We start from the raw sequence: 21,115 nt of genomic DNA, 5'->3' as shown, positions 1-21,115 counted from the left end.
TAATGAAGCTGTTTATCACTTTTGGTGATGATGCTTAAAGAGCACTTTCAAAGAAGTATTTACTGATGTTTTACTAGTAGTATCAACTGATAGAAGGTTTGTAAATATGTGGTATTATGATATATTCATTAACTATGGAAAATACATAGAGGAAGAAAGTACAGCAGATTAGAGAGAAATGGCTTTAGAATTGCAAAGAACAGTTTTACTAAAAATTCACTTCTAAGATTTTTTTCTTTTCTAGGAATTCAGTAATTTTTCTTTTTAACTTATTACTGTCATCTGGACATTCAGAAATTCCTTTTTATTTTTCCCAATTTGTGTTTTTGGCTTTTTATTTAGTGATACTAATTTCTTAGTATCTTAGTGTGTGTATCTTAGTCTTAGTGTGACTAATTTCTTAGTATCACTAAAAAAAAAAGTTTGAGTCTCTGCTTTCAGTGTGATGGAAATACTTCTTTGTCATGGAAGCTTGCTGGAGAACATTGTAATGTGAGAATACATTTCTAAGTGATCAGCTTTTTTCCATATAAATGTAAAGCACTCAAGAAGCAGTAGACTTGTTTTTAAATTATTTATTTATTTATTTAGGTTAATTACTTCAAGTATTTCAGGTCTTATGAGATATTTTTACTTACTGTTGTGATGATTTTAGTGAATGCCAGAAAATTCAAGCCACTGGTTAGTTATTCTGGTAGTTTTCTTGATGTTAACTGGCAGGCACAATAAAGCACAAAACCCCAACCTGTTATCATAGGTAACTATTAGCAAAAAGTGTACCCTATAGAAAAATGGATAACCTGAGCAGCCAGCAGCTCTATTTGTGTTTCATACCTTCTATATTATGGATTACTTACTAAAAATCAGTGCTTGCCGTGTAGCAGGATTTATACTTCTCTGCTTTCCCAACCTGACTTACATGTTTATGTATTAATGTTGTGTAGGGAAAGCAACAGAGAAAATGCATTGACAAGCTGAAGAAGGCTACGTGCTATTTGGTAGGACTTATCACCAAATGAAGGATTGTTTTCAGAAGAAATGGTTGATTCTTTTTTTGAGTTTTGTTTTATTTTTGTCTACTCTGATTACCTAAACGGCTTGATATCTCATGGGAGATACTACCCTTTTGACTTCAAGTTCTTCAGCAATAGCTGTTTCTTCTGTTCTGCTAAAGTGTCATTGCCAGAATTGTGCAGACGTACTTTTTTAATCTGGAGATTACACAACTATATCCTTAGTGTACCCATTTTTAAGAACTCAAAAATATTGTATAATGAAAGTAGTATATCTAATGGTAGGCTTGTGAGTAATAAATCCTGCAATGAAAGACAACCTGAAAGATTGTTGGGTCTAAAACAAAAAGTAACTCTGAACAGGAAAAGGTTTTTTTTTTTTTTTTTTTTTTTTTTTTAAATAAACAGTGATTGACACAAAGGAAAATATTTTATTGTAGGTGTATTGAACCTGTGATGTCACAATTTTCTAGTGGTGTGTGTGTGTGTGCGTGCACACATAGGTTCATATGTGTGTATGTTTCTGTTTTGTTTTCATTGAACTCCGAGGAAGAGGTTTAAACATGAAGGCAAAACTTTTAAACTTTAGCATGGCTAAATATAAAGCAAAGCTGCCATTTTTTTTTTTATTTTATTTTTTTTACTTTTTTGTGCCTCCATCTAGCTCTGTCACTTAATTTAAGGAAAAAAGAAAAATACAATTTAACCATAGGAGAGCTAATAGTGTGAAAAAAAAACCCTGATGAATTTTGTTTCCGCAGCACGATAATATCAAAGATTTAAGAAACAAATTTGCCAGCCTCGGCGAGAACTCTCTGGTAACAGCATAAATGTCTGTGTTGGTTTGCTTTTGAGTTAAAAGTTTTCTTCATTCATTTAAACGCATTTCTCTTTTTCCCTCTTCTTTTTTCTTTTAATTTATTATTCATACTCTCTATATAGCAAGCCTTCATTTTTTAAACCTCTTCCATCTTCCAATGTCTTTTTTTCTGTAACTTTGATGGAAAGTTTATGGCAGCAAAGCTGTCATTCTGGCTACTTCTGCTGCAGCTGTTCCTGCTTTTAGGTCATACATGTTTTGGGCGTTGTGTTTTTGGACATGATACTAACTGATTGTGTCATGTTCCTGTTGAGTAAGCTTTCTACCACGCCATCTGATGGATTCACTGTCATAGGGCTCTATGCAACGTCCATTTTGCAACTTATACTGCTTAGTCATCCTCAATTCTCCAGCAGACTTCAATTAATTTTGTGAAACTTTAAATTCATCTGGAGTTAACTGTGCCTTTATGTTTGCTCCTTATGCTCTTCTTTGTTTTCTTTTTTTTTTTCAGTAGTATTTTAAATTATAAAGAACAAACTTCACCATTGCTCAAGCAGTGCCATGCAGTATTGTTTGTTGCCGCTATAGGATGTGAAATATAAAAGCACAGTGCATTCTGTCAAATACTCTTTTGGTAGGGTGGGCAATCTGTATTGTGTTGTAATGAGAAGTTGTGAAAAAAAATGTGAAATGCTTTGGTTACTGTGGTATTCAGTAAGAACTTGCAACTCAAGAGCCATGTGCTGAGCAGTATTAAGTTATGGTCCCACTGTAGAAGATTACTGAGTGTCAACTGTTGCACATATGTGCAAGTTTTATATATGTAGTATACATATAATGAACGTAGGCTTTGAACTAACCTAATTATTTACAATTGAAATAACTCTTTTCAGATAAACTACTTAAAACATATTAAAGAAAAATACCAAAGGGATAATCTTTCTTGAACATGTTAAATATCTGTTGGATAGCACTGTCTGTATTAAGTTGGTCCATGATGTTGCCATAGAGCCCATATACTAAGAGAAAACCAAAAACCTGAAGTTTTCATCTTAAATGACTGGAATTTTTATTCAGGAAAAAGAAATGGAAAAGCAAAAACTTCTGTATCAGCAAGCCAGACTGCATGACCGGGGTGCTGCTGAGATGGTTCTTCAGACAATCAGTGCTAGTAAAGGTAATTTTTTTTTTTTTTAATTGATTTCATAATATTTCTGATAAACTTAGAAATTGTAATTTTTAAAAAGTGCTCACAAAGGTCTTAACTCAAGCGAGCTAGCATGAAATGTACATGAGAAACAGAAATGTCCCTCCTGATAACTGCCATTTTAAGTCAGTGCATGGATAAGTTAATAGAAAATTCTTGTTTTAAAGTGTGATCTAAAATTATTTTTTATAATTTTAAGGTGAGATGGGGCCAATGGTTGCAGCTACCCTGAAGCTAGGAATTGCCATCTTAAATGGAGGAAATTCTACTGTTCAACAGGTACAGTATTCATCTATTTTCACTCATTCTAGTCAGTACAGAACTTTATTAAAAAGGTCCTTATTTTTGTAACGAATTTCATAGTAAGACTATTTTCAATTGCTATTTATACTCTTAAAGTCCTCCCCAAAAGAAAACAGTTTACAAAATAATACCTTGATTGTTAGATATATTATTTTTATCTATATACATAATTAATCTGCAGAATGCAAGGCTAAAATAAATGTTTTTCAGTTTGTCTGGAATGGAGAAACTTTATGTTAAATTGTTATGTCTTATGAAGAATTTTGTGAAATAATTTCTGAGGGGAGTTTGCTATTGTCTTGTAGACAGCAGGGAAAAATTGCTGGTCTCAGTATTCACAGAGAAATTTTTGCACATCAAAAGTCCTTAGCTTATACCTTGGACAGTCTTTTTGATAAAAGCAGAGAACTTAAACTTGATTTGTTTTGATTTGTTAGTTTATAGTCATTTAATGTAGAGAGGGGCAAGTCTTGTATTTTAACAGTGTTCTGTACTGTTGAAGAGAAGTGCCTCACACAGACTACATTCAGTGTTCTGTAGTAGTTCAAGATTCCTGAGTCTGGAAGGCTTCAGACTTGCCATTACTACATTGCTGTGGAATGATTTCAAGGAATACTTGAAATTGGGAATAGTTAGGCTCCTCTGTTAACAAGCCATTGAAGAAGTTGAGGAAAGCCAAAAAGATAACCATTTCTGAGGCTATCATTTCCAGGAAGTGACTTGAAAATACATGAATTATCTAGAGAAGTATCTACTTAAACATTTTCCAGTTCTTTGTTTTGTCCTGACAGTAAATGACTTAAAAAAATTATAATGTGTACATAGTTATTTAATCTGAATTTAAAATACAACAATTTAGTTTTTTAAAATAAATTTTAAAAAATTGTCAAAGTTTTTAATCAGAATGCAGGACAGTTATGAATCTGGTTAATATAGTAATCGTTGAGTCTAAGTTACGTATATATATATAAAATAAAAGCATCAATAGTATAATAAAAATTGCTATTTTTTCCAATTGCCTCGTTACTCCTTTCCTCAGGTGTTATGTTCACCTTTCCAATTTTCCTTTGGGCCCTAGCATGAACTCCTCAGTCTTCCTTGGGAATTATGGCAGGGGCAGAGGAAGACATGTGGAAGTAATTTTGAAAAGTCATCATCATTTGGCGTTCTTTAATACAATTAGTTTTCTGTTGATGGTATGGGTTCTTTTTCCACCATCTTCGATCTATGTAAGGTTGTGATAATACATTATGTCGATCTGATGTTTTTCTTTTTTGTTGGACTTTGCTTATTACCTTTTTTTCCTATTATTTTTGTTACTTGCAAATTATCTCATTCATGAAGTGAATTCTTACAGAATCACAGAATGGCCTAGGTTGGAAGAGACCTCAAGGATCATGAATCTCCAACCCCCCTCCAATAGGCAGGGCCACCAACCTCCACATGTAATACTAGACCAGGTTGCCCAGGGCCCCATCCAATTTGGCCTTGAACACCTCTAGAGATGGGGCATCTACAACCTCTGTGGTCAGCCTGTTCCAGTACCTCACCACTCTTGTTCCAGCTGAAATTGATCTTTGACCCCTGTGATTTTTTTCACATCTGGGCCTCCTGTATCTTCACTTCACAGCATATTCGTTCCAGAATCAGTGAATAAATTCTTGTTATTATAATCTATTATCAGAAGAGTAGTACTTATTACACTGCAGCTAAAACAAATGTAAAAACACTCTTCTGACTACTGATGTGCTATTGCATCTAAAATAAGCTAAAATAAATAAAGGCCATGACAATCCCAGTCTGGTGCTGAAATAGTAGTGAATAGAAATGTATTGCTGAGTAGTAGTAAGATCCTATTTATAATTAACACAAAAAAATTCTGGTGACTGAGTTGACTTTATTTTCCATGTTTTAAGGAGAAGGAAACAAAATGAATGTCATCTTCTTTCAAGGATTTGGGCCTTAAATGTTCTTTTTATTTCTATCACCTGCGCTTTTATCAACAAGACTCTTATTACATAATTTGTAAACATTAGAGATATTTTGAAAAACCAATATCACTAGTAATCTAGAATCAATATAGTATTATGTAAAGTAGAATAACGCATAATGTAAATATTAATTCTCTGCACATGTGGTCTGTTTCTACTGCAGAAAATGCTTGATTACCTCAAGGATAAGAAAGATGTGGGTTTCTTTCAGAGTCTTGCTGGTCTTATGCAGTCCTGTAGGTAAGAAATATCTACTTTAAAAATTCATTATTTTATATTTAAGTTTTATTCTGCGGGATATATTCTTTTAAAAAGAACTGGATTTTTTATTTTATTTATTTATTTATTTATTTTGTTAACAATACCCAGTGAGTGCCATGTGCTAGATTCAGGATAGAGGTCAATATGGTATAAAAATCTTCATATTATATCAGTCTGCCTTAGTTAATGATTTGTTTTCAGATATGTTTATGAAACTTATGTCTGCTTGAGATATACCAGAAAACAATTCCAAATTTAGATGCATTCCGCAGGAGTGAATTCTTAACTCTGAAGATATCCTGTAATTCTTCAGAGACCTGTTAATGATCATTGTTAAGTAATCATAAAGATTTTGGGAAACCCCAATTTTGTAAGAAGAATTAAGAGAATTTTAGCGTGCAGAAAAAGGCATAGAATACTGTTTTAATAAACTGAAGAGGTACCGTGCTTTTTTGTTCATTTCTGCTTCTTGACATGTTATGTGTTGATTATAGATAAAATATTTAAATATTTAAATAGACTATGGATAAACCATAGTAATAAATAACGTATTAATGACATAAAATATAGAACTTAATGGGACTTCCTGAATAAAAAGACTCAGCCTTCTGTCATGTCAAGGGTACTATCCAATATCCTTTTTCTTACAACACCAACCTTGGCAAAGTTTCACCTTTAATTCAGTTAGATTGGAATTCATTAACATTCATGTGATTTCTCTACACTTTCTTGCTTATGAAAAAGAAGTGTTAATGGCAAGCTAACGTGGTAAGCAGTAAAAGTCCAAGCCTTTCAATTCGCAGATGGAAATCTATTAAGAGTACAAATTCTTTACATCAGGATAACTGAGTACAGATGCCCTTTTGGTGTCTTCAGTTTTTCAGAACGTGGAGGGAGGGAGGGAGAGGTGAACTTAAAATGACATTGGATTCTTCTAAACCTTTCTGCTTGGGGTTAGTCATTTGGATTATAGTATGAAAGTAGTCAATAATGTGGCTGCTTTGCAGCCCCTGAAAATGAGTGTGTGTGTGTGTGTGTGTATAAATAATCATACACGTTCTCTTTTTTTTAGTCAATTATAAAGAACTAAATTGTATTGTCATTTTCAGGGAAAAAGCATGTTAAGTCTGTAGCACTGAGTTTTGTAATCTTGTAGCAGACGGGTATAGTAAGCCACTGAAATATATCTTTTTTGACACTAGTATGATTATATGCCTAAATGCAATCACAAATCCTTCTCTATCTTTCAAAAAATAAAATACTACATATATTTAATTAATCTCTGAACATATAAAATTTTTCTCATTTCAGTGTTCTTGATTTAAATGCATTTGAACGTCAAAACAAAGCAGAAGGCCTTGGCATGGTGACTGAAGAGGGCTCAGGTAATAATTTGACAGAAATGATCTGTGAACTTTCTTCTACATTTTGTAGAAGAAAATTTGAAAGAGACCTTTAAATATGTGTCTAGAGTCTGAAGCTAAGATGTGATATCTAGAATAAGTATATGTATATCTAGAATATGGATATGTATATCTATATGTAATTGGTCTGTTTAAGCCCATGCTTGTCAATAGTAAATAAGTTTCACTACCCTCTCAAAGGAGGCTTACCCATCATTTTGAAGAAGTGAAGAAATTACATGTCAAGTTGAAAGCAGATTCTAGTTACAGTGTTTATGCATGTATAACATTTCAGAAGTCCTTAACCAGTTTCAGCATAAAATGAAATTAAAAGCTCCCACCTGATTTCTTAAATTGATTTGGCAAAAATTTAAACCAGAAAATTTAGTTAAACAATAGATTAAATAGTAGACGTCAAGAAAACTCTATTTGCTGTTTGGAAAAAAGTCGTCTGGGAAAGCTGCTGCTTTGAAATAAGCATTTCTGTTGGTCTGTGGTAAAATATTTAAAAAACAAAAAAACAAAAAAACACAGAACTTTTGACTTTGTACAACTTCAGCTTTCTACCCTCTGTGTTGTCAGTTCACTGTCAGTTTCTTTCTTCTGTTTGATAGTAAGTTCTTTGATTATTTTCCTATGTTGTCTGAAATGATTAGTCTCATTTTTACCTATTAGGGTTACCAAATCACAATTTCTCCCCTTATGTACAATATTTTTTACAGTGTATTTTTGTGTTTGAATCCTACAGTGACAGTGTACTTTTAACATGTTTTTATCTTAAAAACAAGGTAAAAAAGCTTGACTGCATAATCATCATTGCATTTTGGGGCTCATAGATCATACCTGCAACACTTCATATTTCATTAGCTATTGTGCTGTAACTCTTTTATGTAGCGTATTTCCTGACTATTCAATTGCTTGTATCAAATCAGTACCATAGAATATTAAATTTGGCTGGATTACTTCAAGACTGATAATAAAATGCTGTTTCTCCAAAATTGCTCCAAAGCAAAATTATAGGTTAAATATAGACAGCTAGATTTAAGTGAGTAAACAAAATACAGTGAACTCAAATGGCTAAACTTTAGTCATGTGATTATATATTGAACACTGATACAATTATCTGTAATGCAAGTTTTTGACCATTACTTTCATATTTTACTGAAAATTATTTTACATAATGTTTTAAGATTTTGGACAATATTTCTATTAGTAAACATTTATTTATAATTTGAATTATAAGATGAACAACTACCTCTGTTTCTAGAAATTCCTGCTATTGAATGCAGATATAATTATTTGATCATTGCATAATTAACTCTACTGATGCTAGAGTATTTTTGTTCTTCCTCATTTGAGGGATTTTTTGTTTTTTTTTTTTCCTGTTTATTTGATCCTTACATTTTAGTATAGTACTAATTTTGCCAAAAACAATACTAAATCAATCCTGTATTTGCTGAAAACAATTTATCAATTTTTTCTTTTTTTCTTGTTTCCTTTTCATTGAACTAAATGTCCTCCCTTCCTCAGTCATCACTCATGAGCGTGGTAATTATTAAACACAACTGCATTTTCTTTATTTTTTCTGTTGTTAGCTTCGTGTCAGCACTGTACAGCTCCTGAACACCTTTAGATTTTTTTTGTTTCTGTAAGAGTGTTAAACCAGTGATTCTCTCCTATTATTATTATAATTATGTATTCTAAACTTTTTAATTTTTGCATCAACTCTCCCTGCTTTGTTCTTCCCTCCTTTCTCAGAATTTGCACAGTAACTGGCATGCTAGATGTAAGAGCAGCAAGCTTTTTTAAACTTTTTTTTCTTTTTATTTCTTTTTATTTTAGCAATCCCAGTATTTGCAATGGATGAATGTTTAAAAAAAGAATTAAAACAAAAAAGTGTATCTCTACATACACCAAGTCTCGTGCTATAGTCCTCCTGTAGTATTTATGTTGTGTTTTGAATATAGCTTTATTGCTGCATTGGTTTGTGCAAACACAGGAAATCAGTGGTGGATCCAGTGAGGATTTGAGGGTGGTTAGTGAAGAGAGGACCTGCCACTGGCTAGGTTTATCTAATGTGGTCAGGAGTTGATACCAGGAAGAGGTAGTTCTTCTCTAATTTAGAGGTATAAATGTTTACAGGTAGCTCATCTTTGCTCTGAAAACTACTTGATGTTTAAATGTTCCTGTACCTCAACAGTACTCTAAAATACTGTAAAATGTCTTGTAAGAGTAGTTGCCATGAGATGTTACCATCAACCACGAGAACTAAGAATTTTAAATAAAATATGGATATGCCTTTCAGCAGAAACACTAAGCTCAAACTTAGGAGATGTCTTCTTATCAGCAAAATGTTGACGGAGGAAGGTGAAAGAATCTCAATTTTTTGCTTGTTTTCTCAGTTGAAATTTCCATTTGGCAAACTAACAGAATTCTACAATTAGAATCATGTGTTTTGGTTTTCTTTGTTATCGACAAGCAGCAACTGCAATGTCAAGATACAGTAATTACACTATGCCAAAAATTTCTTAAAGCAAAGGGATAATATTTACTAACATTCACTTTTTGATAGGTTATTATTAAGTTATTGGAAATTCAAGAAAGCAACAGCAAAGCCAAATCAAAAAAAGGTTTCTTATTTTCTTCTTAGAGTTACTTTATTCTTGATATTATGATCCCTTCAAATTATAGTATTTTCTGTATTATGAAGCACACTTTTTTCAATTCACTGAAAAGAAATTTACTTAAGAGTTGTCTAGCTGCTGGTATTAAGACCTGATAGCATTACAAAAGCCCAGCCAGTGCCTGTTTGTGGAAACTCCTGTGGTGAACAGTTTTCAGGTATCCTAGATTTAATAGGATACATGACATCATATGTCTATTTGCAATTGTATGAATAGTTACCTGTAAGATACTTCCAAATTAGTACCAATGACAGATGTGGAACTTTCTCCCGTTCTTTTTCTTCAAGGGAGATACTTATTCTATGAGTAACAAATTACTCGTCATTGACAATCATTTTATTAATTCCCAAGGGAATGGCATAACGTAAAATGTGTATTGTGGCCTCTTTCTCATATCTTCTGAATCTGGCACAGAAGCATATTAATGAATAACTTTAATTGAGTTTACTACATGTAAGTCTGAAATTATTCTTGCAAAATTCAAAGAAAGACTACTGTTTACTCATACAGTCATGTTTTCATGAAGCAGTGCTATATGAAAGTTTGTTTCTGGTCCCACATCAACTTTGGCAATAGGCAGTAAGCCCTATATTAGTCGACATAGATTTTGAGATTCATTGCTCTATTCCAACTGTTTCTTTGTGCTGTCCACGTTTTAAGCTCCTTGTCCTGGTATTCCTCTGACTGGTACTACCTTCCCTTTCCAAACCCTGGAACCCCCACTGGTAAAAATATCAATGGTTCTTTTGCAAATGTGTTTCTTTCTTGTTCTTGTGATGTACTCAATGTTGTTTCTTCTGTACGTATTCTGTTTTGATTTGATTGTTTGTTTCCTTTTTGGGGGAAAAAAAAAAAGAGGATTCAAAACCAAACCAGTGTATAAATGCTTATTATCTTGTGATGGTTTTTCATTTTTCATTTAACACTCATACTCTGTCATTTCACTGTGAGTCAAAATATTCTTGAAAGTGCAGTGTTTTTTTAAGTGCCTTCCTTTATGTCTCATATCACATGGAAAGTTTATGCTTAGTTAATCTTAAATTTGGTAGGCAGTGTTCTAGAAAGATATTTTTAATTTTTAATTATTTTAAGAATTCATAAAGAAACTTCTGTATGTTAAGATGGAATTATTTTTCTTCTGATTGTAATACACAATCAGGATGAACCTACTTCTGTGCATGTTACTTGTAGTTTAAAATTACCTGCTCTCTGAATAGTTATGAAAGTTTGCTTTAAATTGCTGTTTTCAATGAAATGTGTTAAATATATCTGGCGAATAGTACAGATAGAAAATAATAACAAGGATAGTTGTGACTGTCTCTGCTCAGTGCAGGGGAGTTGGCCTAGATAGCCTTTGAAGATCCCTTGCAACTCAAACCATTCTGTGATCACTGAAACTCAGCTAGAATTTAAACAAAACAGTAACATTTTTCCAGTCTTTTAGGTATTGTAATGAAAAGTATTTCTCCAAGTTTTTAATCTGAGGAATTTTTAATATAGCTAAACCAGGTAACTCTCTGTAATAGGCATACCAGCTTATGGTTTGAGTAATGTGAAAAGGTGAATAAGTTCCCAGGTGATCAACATGACAGTTGATAGGGAAATTTCACATCTGAAATTTTAGTCATTTTGATTTCCTGTCCCATTTTCTTATTTTGCTTTATCTTAAAGAGAACATTGCTAGTATATTGAATATTGCTAGTATATCTATGCAAACATAATGTACCAGTCTTTCACTGATACCATTTGTACTAATATTATTGTTTTTAAGGCTCTCAGAAAACAGTGTCTTCAATGGATATAATGCTAGTATTATTGGACTACAAATGTCTGAAATTTTAGACTGTTTTTAGACTAACCTTTTTATCTGTCTAAATTAATGTAAGAATAAAATTCAATTGCATTTAACTGATACTGAATTTGTGAGACATCTTTAAAATATTAACATGAAAATAGAAATTTCAAGAGGACCATTTATATTGTTTTGCACCATATTTGACAATTTTTGTCATGCGCTATTGTGTCACTTACGGAACCAGGTTAGTTGATTACCTCCTTCAGAAAGAAGTCTTGAATTCAGGCAGGGAAAGAACATTTAAGCTGCATGTGTTAGCTTACTACCATAATATTATCTGATGGCACAACTCTTATTTTCTTTATTCATAATTAATACTGGCAAGATTTACATCTTTCCTAAATATGGCTATTATTTTAATAAATTACAACAAATGGAGCTTGCAAATCCAAACCTCACTTTTAATTTTAAATGAAACCTATAATTCAGCAGTAATTATTCCAGGTTAAATTATTCAAGAAATCATACTGAAAAGGGCAATTTTTAAACAGATAAAACTCATGAGTGTAATCTAGATTAATGTCTAGGTTATAATCTTTTAGATGAATGCTGTCAAGTTTAATTTAACACCACAAATTTTCTGTCGTGTGTTGCAAACAGTAACTGTACTACACATGTAGAAATAATGTAATTTTAACATTTAAATTTACTTTTCAGATTATGAAGATTTTTTTTGTTTTTGTTTTATTTCTCCCCAGTTGATAGAAGGTTTTCAGCTAGTTTTTTCAGATAACAGGAAGTTACTGTCTTCGCAGTAATACTATCAGTAAATTGTTGTGCTTTTTTTTTTAATTAGGAAAACTCTATTTTTCTTTTTAGCTTTTAATATTGTATTGTGACTTTCTTTTTCTTTGTAAGTTCTCAGAAGGCTTATTATAATAAAGTATTATTTTAGCATAGAATTTGATCTGATAGTTAAATATGTTTTATTAAACTGATTGGGAATGATGCAAGTACTTTGTAATGAAGACAGTGAGAGAATACATGAGGGCTGTTTTCATCCGTTAATTACATGAAATCAATAAATAAGCCTTTGTTCTCTGACATAGTCCCAGTTAGCGTGGTTTTTTAAGTTCATTGTAATTCTCTGTAGCCTACATTGCAGTTGTATTTTCTACATTTATATTACTGTTTTTGAATCAGTATTTGCATTTATAAGGGGCACTTAAGTAGTTTGACTTCAGACAACTGGTTCTTGGTGAGAAAATCTGTGCTTTTCTTTTTTGAATTAGATTCTTGAAGTGTCAAAGGCATGCAGTACACAGAATCTAATGCAATATTATCAGTAAGAACAAATTTACTTGCTTAGCTGCCTTCAAAAAGGTGTTCTGATCCTTTCTGGAAGATGGATGTATCAATATTTCTGAGTAACAGAAGTCAAATGTGTTCCACAAAGGATATTAATTATAAAGAATCAAGCAATAACAAAATAGAGAATAATCAAACTTGAACACATGCACTTTCAAGCAAACAGACATATTTCATTTTTTCAATCAAACTTCTTTTCTTTTCCTGTATAGTTATACTTCTGTTCCTATACATCACAAACATAGGATATCACTTTTTCCAAAACTACACACATAAATTTTTTCATGTGTGAAGTCATACCATTTACATACAACATGAGCAATGGCAGCATTTAGACTATTTTAACATATGTGTAAGAAAGTATGTGCCAGAATATACATTATATCAACCAAGGCTAAAGAGGACAGTGTCAGGAAAACCTGATCCATGTTGTATGCAGTGTGCATATTTGTAAGTACATTTTCTAAATAAATGTTTGTGTGAAGTGGCATGAATTTCTGTGTGCAACAGCAAAGGTATTCTTAGATTTTCTAGAAAGAAATGGATCTCCACTTCAATTCTGTAGTTTCCAACAAGGCACCTCTTTCAGTCTGTAAGTAACATCTGAAAAATAAAACTCCTGACAATATTGACATTGGTTTTAGTCAGATTTTAGTCAGCTGTAAAAATGGATAACTAGCATTATTTTAAATCTTTATATGCCGAAGCTGTTGGAAGCAGTGCTTTTTATTTATTATTTACTTTAAAATAGAGAAAAAGATTATTTTCGAAAGGATTTACTTTTTCAGCATATGTGAGATTACATACTTGCAATTTGATTTTGCAGAATTGTGCAATGACTTGTATTCATTTTGTGATTTCTCTATTGTACAGCTGAATAAAATGTCCTCTCAAACCTTTTAAATATTAAAATTGGGATTTGTTTTGTAACATTTATAAATTCTAGTGGGTGTACTAAAAGCCGGAAGATATTCTCCATGAACTCATACATGTAATCGTTTTAAATTGAGATTTTTTGTTTTCCTTGTAGTTCTGAAAAATGTGAATTGATGAGAGGTCAAGGGGAAAAAAAAAGAGGTTTAAAAATATTTTAACTCACTCTGTAATCTTATCCATGCAAATGACTTTGATTCAGTGATGTCTTGATATGTAAAAAACACGTAGTTGTGCCCCTTATGAGCTTGATTTTTGCAAGCTGTGTAATATCAGCCATTTTCTCTGCAGTTCTCCTATATTTTTTCATCCTTCCATTTTGCTATCTAAAAATAACACTCAGCCACATATTCAAATCATGTATATTCTCAAAGAAAATAAGTTTTGTGGTTTCCATTTTTATTTCCATATGCATTCCAAATACTTGTCTGAAGTCCTAAAAGGGGGATTTCTTGCAGAACCTTTATTTGTTTTAATCACCAATATTATCATCTTATTATCTTTTATTGGCTGCTGTTCTACCTTTTTTGCAGTTGTGATTGTTTTCACTGACAAATTTTTTTTTCTTCTCATCTCACTTCAGCATACACAGTTAACTGTAGGTGTTGAAATAATTGGAATAGTGTTGTTTTAATACAAGGCTTACTAGTATTTTGATGTCCAATGAAATGTCATGAAAATTGTTTTAAGATTTATGCTTTAGGATATTATCTTTCTACCAAAAAATGAACTAAAGGACCTAAGTCAGTGAAGCACATAGGCATTTGTTCTAGTTCATCATAAGTTTATGGCTTTATTTTGTCAAGGGAAACAAAAGCCCAAGATCCGTTTTATGTCAGCAGCAAACAGGTCTAAATCCTGTCTAAACGATTATTGAGAATGCAGATAGCTATAAATTTCCTGGGTTAGTCTAAGATATTTTAAAATCTTATCATTTATTTGAGGAATGATGTTCATTACCGTTCAGTTTTCTTTTTAAGTACTTTGTTTTGTGATGAGCAGTAACCAAATTCATCTGATCTTAACCTTTGTTTGTAACGCAGTGTCATGCCTAGAATACTCAAACAAGAATGTAAATCATGGATTATTTCTAAAATGTTGCCATGCTCATGCTGCCATATTTATAAATCCAAAGTTTTTTTTTTAAATTAAGACTTTTTGAAACAAACTATCTGTCAAGCACAAGCCATACGTGCTTCAGGTAGATTGGAGGCTATAAATTTTCTCTTTCCTTCTTCCTTAAAATTAAATATGGAGATTTTCTGCAGGGAGCATGCAGTATTAGCTGTCAGCCTGTGATAATCTGTGCTTCCCATCTGGACTTTCTGCAGGAGAAAAGGTGATGCAGGATGATGAGTTCACCTGTGACCTCTTTCGCTTTCTTCAATTGCTTTGTGAAGGACACAATTCAGGTTTGTGGGCAGCCTTCTAGATAAGCCAAGGTGGCACTAACTTAAAGATAACTAAATATTACAGAATATAGTGAAGCTGCTAGACAGACAGAAAAGAAAAATACTTATATGTGATAAATTGTCAGGCTGTTTAAGCTTTGTAGAAAAGGTACCGGTTTCTAAACTGACGAATTTTCAGTCTTAACCTGACTGGAAAAAATTAAAAACAAAAATATAGGGAAATGCACATGATTTATAACTTCTAGCCAGTGTTGAGGGGAGAAGATAATTTGCATTAACCATTGGACATATTTATGACCTTGCAATCAGGAATGATATAAATATGAGATTTGATTTCATTGTCATTGCCATTTTCATTTATATATATATATATATTAGGCGTCATTCTCTTGGTATTGATGGAATTCTAAGGATGTAAAATTAGTCATAAATTTGGCCAAGTCAAACTTCTACAGATGAAAAAAAAATCAAATTCCTGGCTTATGTTTTGCTGATAAATTTACATGATCTCTGCAATAAAATGCTGAAACTCTTAAATACAATTAGTGGAAAAGTAAAAATCCATTCCTTTAAGGTATACTTTTCCTATATCATATTTAATCAGAATTTAATTAGCAATAATTCTGTCAATTTTGCACTTAAATTTAAACTAAAACTTTTATTTGAAATTTCAGATTTTCAGAATTACCTGAGAACTCAGACTGGTAACAACACAACTGTTAATATTATCATTTCCACTGTGGATTACTTACTGAGAGTTCAGGTAGGTTAACTTCTGTACTAATAAAGTAAGTGACGAAGATGACTAGTATTTATGCAACATTTACCATCACACTTTTTATGTTCTATGTGGAAACTCAGAATTTCTTAATTTCTTTGGAATTTCCTTCAGTGGTAAGTGTTTTGTGTAACAAAATGTTCTGTTTACAGCAAGATCAAACTTCATCCTTAAAGCACTGCTCTGCCAAAAAAAAGGACATGGGGGTACTGAAAATAAGCCAGCAGTGTGCCTTGGCAGCCCAGAAAACCAACCATATCCTGGGCTGCATCAAGCCAGCAAGTCAAGAGTGGTGATCCTACCCTTCTACTCTGCTGATGAGACCTTACTAGGAGTACTGTGTCCAGATGTAGAGTCCTCTGAACAGGAGAGACATAGAGCTATTGTAGCATGTGCAGAGGAGGGCCACAAAAATGATCAAGGGGATGGAACGCTTACCTTTTGAGTACAGGCTAAGAGAGCTGGGGCTGTTCAGCCTGGAGAAGAGAAGGCTCCTGGAAGATCTGAGAGTGAACTTCTCAGTATCTAAAAAGTTTCTAAAGGAAGGAAGGGGATAGACTCTTTAGCAAGGTCTGTTGTGACGGGACAAGAGGAGTGATTTGAAACTAAAAGAGGGGAGATTTAGATTGGATATAAGACGGTGGGTTTTTTTTTTTTTTTTTTTTTTTTTTTTTACAATAAGTGTGGTCAGACACTGGAATAGGTTTCACAGAAAGGTAGTAGAGGATATCCCATCCCCGAAGATACACAAGGTCAGACTGGATGGGATTCTGGGCAGGGTCATCTAGCTCTAGGTTTCCCTGTTCATTGCAGAGGAGTTGGACTAGATGATCTTTAAAGGTTCCTTCCAACTCAAATGATTCTGTGATGCAGCGCATGCAGAAGGTAGGTAGGTGCTAAGTGCACGGATCAGTGCATACAATTGTTGACTCGCTCCAGTTTCAGCCAGCTTTTTCATCCATATACTAATTATTTTACCATGTTCTGTTACGTACATGGCACAAAGTGAAACATAATAATAGTTCATCATTTCCTAATGGATGTATGTTGGGGTAAGGGGGAGGAGGAAAGCAGAAGGCTAGTTTAAAAATCTTTCAAGCCTCTACTTTGAAGTTTACCCTTAATCTTTAAATATGAAAGCTTACCATTGTTTCTGGTAATGGTTAATCACTCTACATGATACTCAGTCAGCTTTGTTTCATTTTATTTATCTAGCTAAATTTTCTCTTAACCATTTATGTATTGTGGCTAAGAATTCCAGTCTATTAAAATAAGTATTCTTTAAGTTACTGCTGTTATCAATGTTGCTGTTTGTCTTTACGCATTCTGTAGAAGTTGTAGGGGTAATATAGCAATTTCTATTCCATTGCTTTCTTTGTTGAAACTTTTATGAGGTTTCCTTTGGGGAAGACAGAAACAGGCATCTTGCATACAAAAGTACGTTTGTTCCCTCTACTGAATGGGAATCAAGTGCAGAGTATAAAGATTCTTTCATGAGCACCATGCAGCATCACAGTAATATTGTGTCCTCCTGTTCAGAATGTTATTTTTTCTAAGAGCAGATGGCAACCAATCTCATTTCTTTTTTTTCCCTTTTTTATAGTTTTTTTTTTCTTTTTGTCAGTTCATTATTGTTCATTATTCCTATCAATTTCCTTGAGATGAAAATTCTTGAAGTAATACTTGACAAACTGTGAAGGATCATTTAAAAACATATGCTAATTACTTTTCAGAACTATAGTCCTAGCTAATATTTTTCTGATTTGATGAAGAATTGATTAGAGAAACTTTGTGTAATCTCTTTGTGCTTCTCACAACTGTTTTCAGGAGTCAATTAGTGATTTCTATTGGTATTATTCTGGGAAGGATGTTATTGATGAACAAGGCCAACGAAATTTCTCCAAAGCCATCCAGGTTGCAAAACAAGTTTTCAATACTCTCACAGAGTATATCCAGGTAAAATATTTCATTATAATTTTATGGATTTGTAAGAAAATGAGTAATACTCTAGATATAAAAATAATATAGGAAAATGAAGTATAAATGGGGATATAAAATAGATGGAATTGTACTTCAAAATGAGTTTAGTGCATTTATTCAAATAAGAAGTTTTGCATTACTGGCACTGCTCTTTTGGGACCTTAATAATTCAGACAAATTTACACGTATTAGTAAATAATCATCCTTTGGTTGTTTACAAAGTACAGGTACTGTGGCAGGGAGGCTGGGGACTTGTTTATCCTTGAGGTCCCTTTCAGCCCAAGCCATACTATGATAGTAGGGTGGATTTTTTAATTAATTATTTCTGAGGCAGCTTTGACTTCCTCGCAACAAATAAAAAAGTATTTGAAGTATTTCACTGAATGATTAATCTCAAAATGTACTGAAAAAAAATTTTGTACATATACTGAAGTGTGGTAACTTTGTGCTGAATAAATATGAGTAGCAGCAACTTACATACCTGTGCATACACATGTTTTTTGTATACTTGTTTGGCAAATTACACGAAATATTTTTAGCTAGTAAATATTTTACGTGCTATTGTCTGAAGTTTCAAAAGATTTTGGAATCTTGCTTTTTGGAAGTTGAGATTTTTTGAATAATATTTCTTAACACTGTGTTTTACAAGTAGATTTGCTGGAAATAAGCCAAACCAATGGATCCGGAATCCTACTCTCTAATCTCTTATAACAATTTTGCATCTGTACTGCACAAGGTTATTTCTAATTTACAAGTACATCAGCTTGAAGATTTGAATTCCTAAAGTTGTGAATAGCTAACCTATACTTTCTGTCCTTCTGAATTGTTAATTGGCTCTTGGCTAAAGCAGGGTGAGAATGGCTAGTAGCAATTGGCATTGCTCATGATTTATGGTGTTATGAAATAGGTAGTTCTATTTATGCTTGTTTTTTCAAAGCATTTTTTAAATGACAGAACCCTACTATACCTCTCTGTTTTTGTTTTTTTAATTGACTTTCTTACAGATAAAACCTGCTTTATTTTTTTTCTCTTGTTGCAATGTTAAAAACAGGGGCCATGTACTGGGAATCAGCAAAGTCTAGCACACAGCAGACTATGGGATGCTGTTGTTGGTTTTCTTCATGTATTTGCTCACATGCAGATGAAGCTGTCTCAGGTAACTTTTTGTTTTTTTTTTTTTAAAGTTAATGACTTTTTAGTAAAGATAAACTGTACTTGTTACTGTGTTTGATTAAGTAATAACAGCAGTTGGTAGTGGAGATCAGAGGAAAAATAAAAAAGAGGTGAAATAATAAAAAAACATTTCAACGTGTAAACTATGGAATTAAAGTAGATGTGAATAGCAGACCTATTAAATGGGCTGTGGTTAAAAGCTGATTAAATGAAGCTGAAAATGAAGCATATCACCTGAAATCTGAAAGAAAAAAGACAACTTAGCCAGCTCCAGTGTTTCTTATCAAAGTTCTGCCTCCTTGTTTTCTTTGATTTGCACAAGCCTTTCATGCAGGAACTGTCTTCCCCATTTAGATGCCTAGATCAAAGCAGACATCTAAGTTTTCTCTATTCTCAGTAGAGAAAAATTGTTATTAATCTTAAGAATGAGTAAATTGCTTCTGGATGTGAGTACTCATTTCATGACTTACAGAATATAGAAGACTAGCACAGACAGCTCTGGGAGGACTACAGTTAGAGAAGAAGAGTCCTGTCCTTAAAGTCTGTGTTTTTCAGCTTCTTAATTTTTAAAAAGAATTCAGTTCACCTTATATTATACATTTTTATTCAAATGTAATAATTCTCAGTTTTTTAAAATAATTTGATGTTTTCTGAGAATAGTGTAATAATTATGAAAAAGTTTCAAAAAAGTTGTTAAACAATAAAACTCTGAAGGCTATGATGATTTCCTTATTTATTTATTTATAATGTAGATCAAGTGTTCATGTTAAGTATTCTTTGAACGTGTTGTATAGTTGAAAATAATCTGGTTTAAACAATTTTCCTTCTTACCCTTCAGATTTTACATCTTGGAAAAAAAAAAACAAACTAAGTCAGTTACTTACTTACTGCTACAGATCTTGATTCTTATGGTCAAACAGATGACACCTTCCAGTAGATGGCATAATATTGAAAGCTGTTTTTCAAAGTGATGCATTGAATTTCTGCCTAAGTCTATTTCCAAATCTTTGTATACACTATCATGATTTTGGAATATCTTTATTATATTCAGAATTAAAAAAAAAAAAAAAAAAAAAAAAAAAAATCAATGGTTGGGTAGGCCACAGTGGTGGGACTATTGTGCTTTCTTCCTGAACCACTAAAACAGTATGGAAAGTGATGTATAAGTAGTTATAGACAGCCAAACACATATAAGCTAATTGTTGATTAAGAAACCTGATTTGATTATTAGCAAGATCTGTTTTCACAGCAATGACAAGTATATGGTTTGAGCTCTGCCAGCATGAATTCATATTGTCTACTGCTTCTAGAAAATGATGATACTCACCCTGCCACTCCAGTCAAAGTCAAGAACCTTTGCTCAAAATGATTCATTGTTGTGTGCAGTTGCTCACACTGTTCTGCACTGTGACAGAAACAGCTTGCTCCAAATGTATGATAAGTAGAGGCAGTGTCTTTCTCTTGTATGGAGCTCAAACTCTTAGCCTTTGAGAGCTTGTTTAGTTCCTTTTATATTCATGTTGCATTTTGAGCTCTATGTGCTGCTGCCATGGTTGTTTTTGCAAGGCTTCTAGGTTGTGAACTTGATCATGTCAACAGTAATGCTATTTTAGATGTCATTAATCATTACAGATGCATCACCTATGGGGTTGACATACCCAGTTATTGCTTTATTGCTTTATTACCAATCTCAATACTAATAACTTAATTTTTAAGTCTTATCTTCACGGGGTGATATCTGCATAAACATATATGAATATCAAGAAAGTCAATAGACATCTTATTTATACGTTTCTGTTTATTATTTAGGATTCCAGTCAAATTGAATTACTGAAAGAATTAATGGATCTTCAGAAGGACATGGTTGTCATGTTGCTGTCTATGCTGGAAGGTGGTGAAATTTAATGTTTTTTTTTCTTTTACAGTTATTTTGTTAACGTTTAGGTTTTTAATTTTCGTGTGATAGCTGTCAGACTTGTTAGGTCTTTAAT

At 32.6% G+C, this 21,115-nt stretch overlaps 1 protein-coding gene across 1 annotated transcript in view; it reads left to right on the top strand.

The window, feature by feature from the left end:
* The window catches only part of RYR2 (ryanodine receptor 2), a 355,102-nt gene that overhangs the window by 310,682 nt on the left and 23,305 nt on the right, over nucleotides 1-21,115 (top strand). Inside the window, exons 81-89 of the mRNA XM_090135386.1 lie at nucleotides 2,914-3,013; nucleotides 3,243-3,322; nucleotides 5,501-5,577; nucleotides 6,910-6,983; nucleotides 15,113-15,193; nucleotides 15,868-15,956; nucleotides 17,799-17,927; nucleotides 19,003-19,107; nucleotides 20,934-21,015. Of these exons, the coding sequence (XP_089991512.1) occupies nucleotides 2,914-3,013; nucleotides 3,243-3,322; nucleotides 5,501-5,577; nucleotides 6,910-6,983; nucleotides 15,113-15,193; nucleotides 15,868-15,956; nucleotides 17,799-17,927; nucleotides 19,003-19,107; nucleotides 20,934-21,015 (817 nt within the window). The remainder of the gene's footprint in view (nucleotides 1-2,913; nucleotides 3,014-3,242; nucleotides 3,323-5,500; nucleotides 5,578-6,909; nucleotides 6,984-15,112; nucleotides 15,194-15,867; nucleotides 15,957-17,798; nucleotides 17,928-19,002; nucleotides 19,108-20,933; nucleotides 21,016-21,115) is intronic.

Source organism: Phasianus colchicus, chromosome 2 (assembly GCF_987193195.1).
Source record: "Phasianus colchicus chromosome 2, bPhaCol1.hap1.1, whole genome shotgun sequence".
Taxonomy (NCBI): Eukaryota; Metazoa; Chordata; class Aves; order Galliformes; family Phasianidae; genus Phasianus; species Phasianus colchicus.
Note: the sequence above shows the minus strand (reverse complement) of the source record. Positions and strands in the feature narration are given on the sequence as shown.